Source organism: Microtus oregoni, unplaced genomic scaffold (assembly GCF_018167655.1).
Source record: "Microtus oregoni isolate MIOR12 unplaced genomic scaffold, Mior012 000009F_ref0000495, whole genome shotgun sequence".
NCBI lineage: Eukaryota > Metazoa > Chordata > Mammalia > Rodentia > Cricetidae > Microtus > Microtus oregoni.
In genome coordinates, this window is record NW_024543068.1 from 52,995,385 (window position 1) to 53,008,708 (window position 13,324).

General features: G+C 42.5%; 1 protein-coding gene across 1 annotated transcript in view; it reads left to right on the forward strand.

Moving 5' to 3' along the window:
* Positions 1-2,076: 2,076 nt before the first annotated feature.
* Positions 2,077-13,324, forward strand: part of Lrrc72 (leucine rich repeat containing 72) — a 46,242-nt gene continuing 34,994 nt past the window's right edge. Inside the window, exons 1-3 of the mRNA XM_041658013.1 lie at positions 2,077-2,228; positions 3,513-3,597; positions 9,596-9,669. Coding sequence (XP_041513947.1) covers positions 2,077-2,228; positions 3,513-3,597; positions 9,596-9,669 — 311 coding nt within the window. The remainder of the gene's footprint in view (positions 2,229-3,512; positions 3,598-9,595; positions 9,670-13,324) is intronic.

The following is a 13,324-nucleotide window of genomic DNA, read 5'->3' on the forward strand; positions in this document are numbered from 1 at the left end:
ATGCTCTTTGCTTTGTTAATAATATATATTGTGGGAATTGTGTTTTTAAATTAAAAATCAATTTATGGTTTTCAATCAGGCATCAGTGAATCCAGCCTTATGTCCTGGTGGCATCGCATACCAGTGCCTCCTGGGGGCTTATCACCACACTGACTTGGTTAGACATTAGAAAGAAGTCGTCTTTCTCACCCTGGCTGCCTGAGGACCATTCCCATCATAAAATCACAGGGTCTGGACTAGGAAGCTCATGACAAAAATCCAGAAATCCATACATGTAAAGAGAGAGACAAGTGAAAGCCAAGAGACAAGAATGATTGAGGGCATTGAAAACGTTGCCTTCTGATTTGGTCCAATTATCCTTGTTGTAGTAAAATACCCGAGACTAAATAGTGTATAAAGAAAAGAGGTTTACTTGGCTCATCGCTTAGGAACCTGAATGTATAATATGAGGTAGCTGTTCTTTGTTGGCTTTTTCTAGGTGTCTTGTAGTGATGGTACTTTGGCAGGCACCTGTATGGGGAGGTCATATCATGACATATGAGTCCAAAAACAATTAAAGGGCCAGATTCCATATTATTTACAATAAGTTACTCAGGTAGTGAACTACCAGGTCCCAGGAAAACTACCTTCCTTCCTCCTAAGGGCAGTGCCCCCAGTGACCCAACAGTCTCCATCGGTGTCCACCTCTCCAAGGCCCCAACACCTCACCACCAATAACAGTAGTACTCTGAGCACTGGCATTTTGACATGAATCCTCGGGGACCAATGACATCAAAACCACAACAGCAGCCTACCTATCCCTATGAGCATGTATGTGCATGCACGTCAATGAACACAGGCACACACATCCAAAGACAAAGACATCTGTGTACACGTGGATGTGTGCACACGTATTTACACAGAAGGTGTCCTTTGAGAGACGCAACCTGCCTGATGGCATTCACAAGACTCAGGAAAAGCTTGACAACTCTCACCAAGTCCAGACAGGACGTGAGGATGGTTAGCTCCGTTGACTTCACAAGTTTAAGTGGTACAGGTGAAGTCAGTTTTTATACATGATGTCATTTCACCCTACAGACTCTGCGGTTTCAGGCAAAGAGTCCTGTCCTTGGCGTCATTACAGAGACCAGGCCCTGATCCTCCTCAGGTGACTCTCCCCCACTCCCACAGCATCCACCGAGGTACCGACTCCTTGGAGTTCTGTTTACCCAAGGGTCTGAAATGATGAGATGTTCTCACCCAGGCCCAATGGGTAGGAATGAGGGCCCCTGCTTGGAAAAATGGGGAATCCTGGACATGAACTCAGCATAAAGTCATACTGAATTTGTCACAAGTTTGCAACTGAAGATTACTTGAGTTCCTGTGTGAGCTTTTGTATCTCTTCCAGATAACACAGACCTATTCCTGAACAAGACTCACTTTCTCTTCCTGTGCAGGCAGGCCTTTGGGAGTCATACATGGCCACTGAGGAGGAAGAAACTGGGCTAGAGAGAAGCGGAGATGACGGCGTCGCTGAGAGAACTGAGGGGAGCTCCGTGTGGCCAGTGTCCTCCAGAGCCCTGATGACAAAGGCTGACATTCCCGTCTGCAGCTCAGGACCAGCTGCCACACTGACACTCAAACCCCCAGGGGTCATGAAGCAAGTGACACCATAAGCACATGGCTCCCTGACCAGAGGATGTCAGAAAGAGGACGAGGAAGTCAAATGTGATCGAGACGAATGTTGTTCATTGTTATCTACATCGGCCTAGCAGAGAGTAGGTGTTGGTGATCATTTTTAATTAATATTTTTTACTCACTTAAAAGATGAAAACTGATCATTGGAACTATTTAATGAAATACTAGAAATTTTTAAGCTGTGTGGATTTAATAAAGTCCATCATGCACATGGGTTTTTTTTTTCTCATCTACTTTTCCTTCAGATTTCTCCTTTGTATATCAACATCTCTAAATGTCAGCAATCTCCACAATAATTTTCCTGTAAATACTATATCCAATCTTTGTTGGCGGTAGCATTAATTAGATAACAAAAAGCGTAACGAGCTTGAAACATCTTCATTTTGCTACTGAAAAAACATGAGACCCAGTGGCAGCAAGGGACTTGAAATTGGCCAACAACTAGTTAATGTCGGAGTCGAGGCTAAGCCCCACATGCCCCAACTTGGTGCTCAGGGCCCTTTCTTCTCATCCAAACCCACAGGCACGGTGGTGAGGGCTTTCAAACTGAGGTATGCGCACTGCTGCAGGCGATGGCAGGAGGCCAGGGAGGTGAAGCCACAGGATAAACACAGGGTGTTTGGCTTCAGAGTAAATATTACTCAAAGATTTGAGAAGAGTTAGGAGAACCACTTTATTTTTTATTAAAACAAGATTGATTATAAAGGAGGCTGCACATTCTAAATGAATTTTTAAGATTTCAAGTTGGTTTCCTCTAGCTATCATTGTAGCACATGGTAGTAAAGGCCTTCTGTTCATCCTGCTAGGGATGCTTGCTAGAATAATAAAATAATAAAAACAAGAACAATGATAGTAAATTTGCTAACATATGGACATTTGGAAAAGAGTTTTTCTGCTAAAGTGCCTTTAATGGCCTCTGTCCTTGCCATTCTGTGGCTGTCCACGTTATTTTAGCCTCCATGATCATTAAGTAGCAATATTTCTAAGACTACATTAAGATGTTACAATGAAGGGCCAGAAAGAAGGATCAACACTTCAGGGCATCCCAGATGAGAGAATCCCAACTCACACAAGAGATCACAGAGAAGCCAATGTGACTGGAACCAACGCCCAGCTAGCCCACAGCTACTACAAACTAAAATCCTTATTAGAAGAGAGTTGCCAAAGGAAACGCTGTCTACCCAGTGCTGACCCACGCAGTCAGAAGCTCTGTTCTCTTGTGAGATTGGAATCTTGGGGAACCTCAATACTACCAACCTCATTCTCAGTCCTAGGTCTGGGTGCATGATGAGGCCTCGGTGCGGAGATGTTAGGGACACCAAAACCTCAGGATTAAATTAAAATTTGAAAAATTTTAATGCTATGCTTTCAAGTCAAAACTGATGCCAAATAATAATCCATGAACAAAAACGTCAAATTTTATATGAGAATAAAATTGTATGCTTTTCTGTTTGAATGGGGCTACCCCAAGACAGCTGAGAACCGCTCCTTTTCCTTCCGCGGCCTAGGGGAAACCTCCTTTCTATAAACGAAGCCTGCTGGTGCTCATGTCTGGACTCCGTGAAATTATCACTGGGCAGCTGCTTGCTCTGGTCCTCAGACCCACTCCTACTCTCTGGCATCGCTGGCGCCACTGCACGCTGTGAACCACACATCTCACGGAAGAGAGGACACGGGGTGCTGTGATGTACTCGGTAAACGTCATAGAAGTCAGGATTTGGCTTCAGATCCTGCCTGATTTGCACTGAAAGACCGTGGGAAGGGAACAATGAGGCCTTGGCTAAGCCCAGGGGACTATTAGTGCCCCTCACCGCCATAATTTTCCTGATGTCCAGTTACCAGAAGTCCACCTCGCCGCCCGTCTTGCCATGCTCCAGCCTCCAGAAGAAGGCGAAAAATCCTCTGCAAAGCAGTCTCCAGGTAAAGAAGGCCTCCCTTCCTTATCAGATGAACAGCCTGGGAGCAGGAAGGGGGCGGGGGTGGAGGACGACGGGGGTCTGACAATACTCCGCTCCTAGAGGCCACCCCTAGTGTCCTGGTACGGGGAATTCTGTGGTGTTAAACCCCATTCAGTCCCTTTAGCCTCAGGGGTTTCGGTACGATTGGGATCCACACTAAATCCTAACCTGGGCTGTGTTGCACAGGGGTGCAGGAATTGATCCTCAAAGATGTTTCTTTCAGTAGGTTTTAGTGCACCATTTGGTCATTTGGCGATTTTAAACCATTATCTTTCTGTATTAAATTCTGAGAGTGGTAGTGGCGAAGGCTGTTGTGTGGAAACGCCCCATCGCAAGTCTGTAGTTTTCTACATTTCTCGATAAAGAACCAATTAACCTGAAATCAGACAGACAGACAGACACACACCAGGCTGCTAAGCTGTTCCCAAATTCAACAGCATTCCCAAATAGCAACTCCCACTCGGTACAATGCTGCAGACCTAAATTGTACCTTCACACAGTGCCCACCTGGGACCCCACTCTGGTGGTGGGTGCTTTCTCCCTCCTGTGTTCCGTTCCCTCCTCGTCCTTTCTCACGAATTTGCACGTTGCCACAACTTTCTATGTGTCCTTTTCTCTCCTCTGAGCTGTTGGAACTCACCAGGTCTACAGATTTACCCTTCAGTTTCTGATGGAACCCACATCCACCCACACAGTTTTCTTCTGAACATCTCACCTGTGGACTATGTTTCATCAAGGCCAAAAGCTCAAGCGTTTCTCAGCTGGCTGCATCTTCCTTCCAGGCTCTTTTCTCCTCTTCAAACAAGCCAACAGAACACTGTCACCAGCATGACATCATCACAATCCTTGCCTGTGCCTTCTCCTTGCCCTTGTTATCTGCCTTTGCCTGGAGTCTCTGTCCACACACCGTAGATATTAGCCATTGTTCACTCCCATTCCCTGTCACGGAATCATTCTTGATTTCTCAGAGGTGGCCTTGCTCCGTGCCTGTACCCCTCTCTCCACCGTAAGCTATACTGCACAATGCTGCTAGAGGCATCTTCTGGAAGCTTGTCCCATCCTCTCTCCAGTTCAAAGACCCTGTAGGATGCTCATATCAGCCCAGCGTTAAGTCCAAAGTTACATTCCCCACTAGTTAACTAAGCCTACCTTAGGTATCATCAAGGAAAGAGAGCCAGAGAAGTAGAAACAAGTCTTTGAGATAACTTCACAGGACACATTGTTTAAAAGCGGTAGCGTGGCTGTCACATGAGGAATTAGACCTTCATTCGGCAGTCTTACTTGCATGTAGTTTGTGCAAATGCGTGTAGACGAATTTGTGAACCATGTGCTATTAAGTTAATTTCAAGTGACAGTTTACATAAAATGTGTGGTTTTCAGTTAAGTTATTGAAGCCCATTAAAGTGTTATTTGGGTAGTAATTAAGTGCACAAATCTTAATTAAATTCCAAATCTAAATTCAAAGTTAGCCCTTGTGGTATGATTTCCAAATCCTTTTTTTTTTTTTTTTTTTTTTTGATTTTTCAAGACAGGGTTTCTTCGTAGCTTCTTTTTTGTTCCTGTCCTGGAACTAGCTCTTGTAGACCAGGCTGGCCTCGAACCTCCCGAGTGCTGGGATTAAAGGCGTGTACCACCACCGCGCGGCTCCAAATACCTTTCTTAACCTATTTTCCAATTGTTTTCCTCCCGCCCTTGCTCTGTGCTCAAGGGTGTGTGGTACTAAGGTCTTGTCGTTCATCTCTGGAGTACTCAGTACCTTCTTCCATCAAAATCCTGGTTCTTGTCTCTATTTTTTATTGATATTTATTGAGCTCTACATTTTTCTCTGCTCCCCTCCCTACCTCTCCCCTCTCCCCTTCAGCCCTCCCCCAAGGTCCCCATGCTTCCAATTTACTCAGGAGATCTTGTCTTTTTCTACTTCCGATGTAGATTAGATCTATGTAAGTCTCTCTTAGTGTCCTCATTGTTGTCTAAGTTTTTGAGGGTTGTGATTTGTAGGCTGGTTTTCTTTGCTTTATGTTTAAAAACCACTTATGAGTGAGTACATATGATAATTGTCTTTCTGGGTTTGGATTACCTCATTCAAAATAATGTTTTCTAGCTCCATCAATTTTCCTGCAAAATTAAAGATACCGTTATTTTTTTCTGCTGTGTAGTACTCTATTGTGTAAATGTACCACATTTTCCTTATCCATTCTTTAGTCGAGAGGCATTTAGGTTGTTTCCAGGTTCTGGCTATGACAAACAATGCTGCTATGAACATAGCTGAGCACATGTCCTTGTGGCACAATTGAGCATCCTTTGGATATATACCCAAAAGTGGTATTACTGGGTCTTGAGGAAGGTTGTTTTCTAATTTTCTGTGAAATCACCACACTGACTTCCAAAGGAGCTGTACCAGCTTCATCTTGTCTCTCTTTAAACCCAGCCTCTTGGTTCTGCCCTGAAACCTATCACCCAGAACAACAGGAATTTGTCCTCTCTCTTCCTTGATCACAATGTCTCCCCTTTCTTATAGCCCTTAGCATTTGCCACCTTCCTGTATCTGCTAGGTACCCCTGATTGTCTCCCACTGACAGATCTGTTCACAGACATCAGGTATCTTACCGAATGTATCCCTAGCTTTACCAGGTAAACGTTACAGACTGGTCACAGCCTAAACTAAGCAAGCCACAGTTTTCCATGGGTGGCTGGGTGATTGTGTTTGGATCTATTGTTCCTTTTAAAGAATGTCTGCCACATCCATCCTGCCATAGAAAATGACATGAAAATTCCTCATGAAAACTAAGTAGATTCACTGTATCATTTCTGCATCTTTTCCTGAATGCCATGGAAGGGAGAACTCACGTGGTATCTGTACACCCACGGTCACAGCGGCACAGTTGAAGGCAGATCAATCCACTTGTCTATCTACATGAGTGTATAGATACAGTAGAATGTCACCGAGCTTTGCAAAGTGAATTTCTGATACATACTACCACATAAAAAGACATTCTGCCGATGGGAGTAAACCAGCCACCCATGGCCAAGTGCTGCAGAGATCTGTTTACTCGAGGTCTGTAGAAGAGAGACTCTCATAGAAGCAGGAAGCAATGCCTGCCTGCCATAGCTTGAGGGGTGGGGTGGGAGGGGCATGTGTGAAGGGCGGAGCTTCAGGTAAAAACAGAGGGAAGGTTCTGGAAGAAGACAATACTGGTGGTTCTACAGCAGTGTGAAGACAACGCCTTGAGGATGTCCCTGATCCTACAGAGCCATAAATCTGAAGATGGCAAGACGGGTAAAATGTGTGTGTTTTTCCACAATAAAATCATCAGGGAAGGATGCTGGAAGTCTCTTAAAGGAAGGGCTGTGTGTACCACCAGTGATGCTCTGGAGGGGCTGCTGCCTCCGTTGGCTGGAAGTAACCTAAAATGTCACAGCACAACTTGGTGGTACTTTGATATTCAAACTCTGTGCTGCAGTCATATAAAATTACTGGGTGAAAAGAAACATACCATAATAAAAATTGTATAAGTGATTAATTGTTCCAGCGATTTACAGCTTAGGGTGATATTTGCAAGTTCCTATTCATCTCTTACTTTTCTAAAAATGTTTTGAGCCTTAGTATTTCTTCTGTGGCTGAACTTTTGAAAATGCATAACAATGGTTATCGAGTTATTACATATTTATTATAAAATATTAAAACACTTCAAAATACATTGCCTTGAGCTAGGCACTGTAGCATTGCCAACAGCCCCAGCTACTCGGAAAGCTGAGATGAATCACTTTCAGCCAGGAGTTCAAGACTATGTAAGACCGTGTCTCAATACACTTGCGCTCACACACACACACACACACACACACACACACACACTTACTTTATATATAGCATATGTACACTTGTATATAATATATATTCTAGAAAGTAAAACTTCATGATCACGTGAGGCTTTTGTTTTCAGTTTGGAATATGTATATTGAGTATATATACATATATATGTATATATATTTAAATTTTAATAGAAAACAGGCATTGTGGACTAACACAAATTACATTGGCAATAACTTTTTACTTAAAAGCATCCATCTAGACATCCATTTCTCTTCCTGGTCTCCAGAGAAACAGAGCCACTGAAATGCACGAGCATATAAGCAGAGATTTACTAGGAGGGATGGGCTCGCCCAGGTGGAAAGACTGGACCTCTCAGAACCGGTATCTGCAAGCCGGAGGTCTGAGACTGGCCATGGCTTGGTTGCTGTGAAGTCCAGTGGCTGACGACGGGGAGTTATGGAGAGGAACATGGGTGTCCAGCTTCACAGGTGTAAAGGATGTGCCTACCTCTGCCTTTGTGCTCGATTTTCAGCATTCAGTGGACTGGGTGATGACCACGTCACTGGGAATCAGTTTCTTTGTTCAGGCAGCCAGTTCAAATGCCGTTCTCTTCTAGAGACACACTCACCAGCTCTCAAGATCATGCTGTACCAATTCCTGTGCATCTCCTAATCCAGTCAACACGTAAAATTGAGCATCATACCCTTCTGCTTAAATTACTGTACAATTGTTCCCCTGTGAGGTCACACCTTAATCTATACTCCAATTACTGGGAATATTTCATAGCCACAGAGATTATGTTGAGATTAACAATACATTTCTCTGTGCAAAGTTACCTGCTTCTGAGTAACAATGGCTAGGTGAGGTGAAAATTATAATTTTGTAACTTTAAAATTATAAACTTTAAATTTGATAGCTTTAACAGAATACACATTTAATTCTACTTTGGGCTTTAAGTCACTTGGCAGTATTGAGATTGACGGTGCATAGTGCAGGCTGAGACTTTAGATGTGTAAACTGAAATACCCAGGTCAGAGCATCTGAGCCTGACCCAGCGAGTTTTTCCAAGATTTGGTGTTTGTGAGTGTAAAATATAATCCGGCTATTGGAAAACTTGAGCCCAAGAGTGTAGGTTCTGCAGGCCCCCAGCTTCGGCTTGATTGACAAGAGTCAAGGGAAGTGAGAAAGTTTGGAGCCTTTCTCCTTCACTGGTCGCTAATATCTTTCTGCCCCACTCGCTCGAACTCCTTAAAGTGCCTGAATAGCAAATCCACTCTCAGAACCTTATAAATCCCCTCCTGACCCTGCAGCCTTACCACCCACGTCCAGACCCCGCAGAAGAGCTGTGATTGTTTGGATTCTGATAATTGCGATGTTTGTGGGCCTCAGCACTGCGCCAGAGACCCCTTCACTTCTGTTGCATCCTGTTAGCTCTACTCTTGAGTGGCCCGTTTCCCCTTAGTGCTCTCAGTCAGGAAACCTACAAATGTTTATTTTGTAATTATTAAAGAAAAGGCAGTGGCTGTTTGGAGTTGCTGCTGGATTTGTGCTTTTAAAATAAAGCCTGTGGCAATAAAATAGAAAAGACCTTAATGTACCCTGAAAAAAAATGACATTTAATCTTTTATTTGGTCCTTGCTGAGGACTTACCTGTACTGAGCATACTGAAGCAGACCCTTGAAAGATCATCCCTAAAATATACATGTATTTTATAATAAAATTACATCATATTTTACTCCTCTACCTCCAACCTGGCTCAGGGTGTTTTCTATACATACAGAACTTTGTCAAACACTAATTCTTCATTTATGAAGGAACATTTAAGAATAATTGTTAAAGAATTAAAATACCCTACCTCATAGAGAATTAACAGCTTAATCATGGTATATGCACATACATATGTGTTTCTTTTTTTCCTTTCTGGTTAAAAGTTATTTACACATCTGTGCCTAGGGTTAAAAATAATGAGATTCAACTACAAAGATGAGTAAATAATATATAATTGTAGTGTTGGAATTTATCAATTTAGAGTGGTTGCCTCCATATTCGACTTTCTTTTGATCTCTTATAGACATTGTTATTGACTGCAAATGTCTCAGTATTTTTGCTCATTGGAATGTGGTTTGACAGATTAATTATATGTTATCAGGCAGTTGAAGATCAGGTAAAGATATGTGGCCACAAGAGGGATGCGGATGTCTTCGAGCTGTTCCTCTCTAGAAAGTAAGTGTGCTTTTTTGGAACAACACAGAGGGGTATCAGTTATAATCTTTTATAAAGGCAAATGTTTTTTCATTACCTCTTCTTCAAGGACTGGGTGGGTGACTGTAGTCTGATCACTTTAGCCCCTCTGGGAGTGTACCCCTTACACTGGAGAGGCAAGTGCTATTAGTTCATGCTTGGGAAGCATGAAAATCAGAGGTTGCTGAGCCAGGCTGACTAGAGGTGACCTTGGGATGTTATGGAACTTGCCTGTTAGGGCTATCGCATTGTAAAACCAATAGAACATGAGTTAAACATCAATTTTAGAAAAGCGGTGAATGATTTTTAGTGTCATTATGTCCCTACCAATACTCATTACTTCTCAAAAGCTGCAAATATTAACTCAGTAGGTACCATTTTACCTCATTAAGCAATCCTACCCTTGTGTAATAATACAACCTATTTCAGGCTGATTGTGACGTGTAGGAGAATTAGAAACCACAGAGGGATCTGGCACACGGCAAGCACTCAGTTATCCTTAGGACAATTAATATTATTGCTATTGTTAGGAATATTAACCTATTGTTCCAATATAATAAAAACCATTATTGTACGATAACCCCTAAAACCACTTATATTAATTTGTTAGCAAACAGGAAAAATCTTTTCCTTTACATCAAAGAGGCATTCTCCATAACACAGAAACCCCAGTGTCTGCAACAGACCCAGGGACAAGAGCGAGAGGAAGCGATGCACACAGTTGGACTCTGACCACACTGTATTTCCACTGGCCACTAAGAAACATCCTGCATGGCCACTGTCTGCATTTTAATAGCAACAAAACTGCTCTGATTCATATGCATCTCTCCAAATTCATAGGTTAAAAACTAAGTCCCTAATGCAGTGGTGTAGAGATGCAAGACCACTGAGAGCTGATTGACCCTTGAGAGCTCTGCATCTCATTCACGGATTAATGGTGGAGTTACCAGAATAGGATCGTTGTTTCTGGAGTGAGTTCTCATAAAAGCAACTTCGCTCCCCTGCCCACACGTGTCTTCACCATGTCATAAGGCAGCAAGAAGGCCATGCCACAATGGGATACGACTCAGCATAAGAGTGGGTAGATAAAAAGAATAGATTCAAAACACTGAAACATTAAAAAGAGTGACCCTTGGCTATGAGTGATTAGCAGTTTTCTTATCTAGAAGACAGCAGAGTAGGGGCAAAAAAATATTTCACAGTCCACTTGCATAAATTAAGCGAGCTGGTATTTTGCTTAAGTCCCTGTTGCCTTTAGAGCCACAGTGTCTTATCAATGTCTCCTGGCAACTCGTCAGTACAAGCAATAGCATCATTAGTAGTAGATTTACATCTCCTGGTCTTGATTGGCTTCACCTTAAAATGTAACAATTGACTATTGATTCACGGAAGTCTTGTGCTTGAAAGTGTTTTCAAAAAAATGAATCACTTGGTCACATAATGTAATAAACAGATTTTTGGCACTGATATTACTACTCTAAGAAACCTGATAGGGTTGGCTGGACTCATTGATATGATACTCGTGGATTAAAATTTATTGGAAATTCCCAAAGTGAGACTCGTACTCAGAACTTGTTTTTATTATGTCGAGGGAAGAGAGTTGAAGTCGACACGCTACCATCACGGACTGTGCCATGGTCAGGCTATGCCATGTTCTAAGGACGCCTTCTTAGAGAAAAACGTGTCAACTACAAAGAGAGAGGATGCATTAGTGCTGTTCATTCCCCATTGAAAGTAGCTTTGGAGAAAGCAGGTATTTGTTGTTGCATCAGGGAAACTGTGTGTGAGAAGGTACATAAATCCAAAGATGGTGGAGACAGAAAATAAAGGAGAGAGAGGAGCAGATGCTCTTTGTGGAAAAAGAAGTTAAGGACTCTAAGAAGAACGAGAGCATGAGAAGAAAACATTTTGCAATGCCAGATCAGGTAGGGGTCGCCCACTGAAGGCGGTGATGTTGTGGGGAGCAGGAGTTTCATTGGAGTCAGAGTGGAGACCTGTCTGCTACAACAGAGTCCTGGCATGCCTTAAATAACAGAACTTAGCTTTACCAGAAAAGGGACAAACTGACATCATTTAACTTCTGGTGGATCACAGAATTCCATTAATGCCATTAAGAAGTGGTATACCTGGAATATAAGTGTGAGGAAACTATAAGATAAGTCAAGAATGTGGAGCATTTGGCCGGCCCGTTGTCTGGGGCTTCTCAAATTGGAAATATGTTAATGGGGAAGAGCTTGGCAAATGTAAACTTAAGATGACTGGAGTTATATCAACTGAATATAATATAGAAATATGATGAGATAAGACATAAACAAACTATAAAGGAAAAGTAGGTGAGTAGGGTGTGGATAATTTATTACTTGATGATTTACATTGCTGAATTAAACTTAATCTCCTTAGGTGTGAAAGTGGTATTATGATTTGCAGAAAAAAATAATTTGGAATCTATGGCTATTGAACTATTTAGGAATGAGAGTAGGGCTTTCACTCCTAAATCATAAGCCTCATTTTCAAATGACTCTAGGAAAATTACACACACACACACACACACACACACACACACAAAGTGAGGAAAGTGGAGTAATATATTTTTTACAGGTTGTGGGCAAAGAGATGGTGTAGCAGTCAAGAGCGCACAGTATTCTTGCAGAGCGTCTGAGTTCAGTTTTCAGCACTCATATCAGGCTGTTCACAACAAACAACTCAAATCATGATGCAGTTCAGAGACACAGCCCGTGGACTGGAACCTGAGCTGGAATCCCTAAGCACCAGCCTGCATGGGACCAGAAGGCACCATGCACGATTCCAAAGGAGGGAGGGAACCAACAGTCCTACCCAGCTGTGACGCCTATCAACCACTCAACAACCAACTTTGAACAATAACCATAAGGGTGCAGCAGGGGCAGGCATACCTTAGTGATAAGCTCAGCTCTCTATTTGGACTTAATACACACTCAACAAATGGAAGACCATGCCTGGTAATGGAAACCTAGCTAACTCCTCAGTGATAATGACATCATAATTACTGGAGGAGAATTTACAGCCTGTAGTTTACTAAAAGAGAGCAATCCCTAACATCAATCTGTAAACATTTGTCCTTAGACCCACAGGTCAGTGGAGTCTTCCTTATCAAGGAAACTTCTCTTTGCAAGTGATGGAGACCACAACAGAAAACCACAACCAATTGAATTTCACCATTGTGGAGCCCAGTCCCAACGTTATTCCCATACCTAAGACTCAGGGAATATGGCAAAGGGGGGGGGGGGATTGTAACAGTCAGAGGACTGGGAAGTTTGCTGTTTAGTAACATAATACATGTACAATGACAGGTACTGAAAAAGAGGCTATGAATTTGAAAGAGAGCAGGGATGGGTATTTAAGAGGGCTTGGAAGGAGAATTCTTGTCATTGTAATTTCAAAACAAAATAGTCTTAAAAATCATTCTGAAAATCTATAATTGTACCCCTCCTCTTTTCTTAGACTGATTTTTTTTTTCCTATACAAAAGCAGCAAGAAGGGCTTGTTTTGTTTAGAAATATCATTTACATGCTTTGAAACTTTTATCAGGCACGATGGTTCACATCTTCAGTCTCACCTATTCAGAAGGTTGAGGCAGGAGGATTGCAGGTTTAAGGCC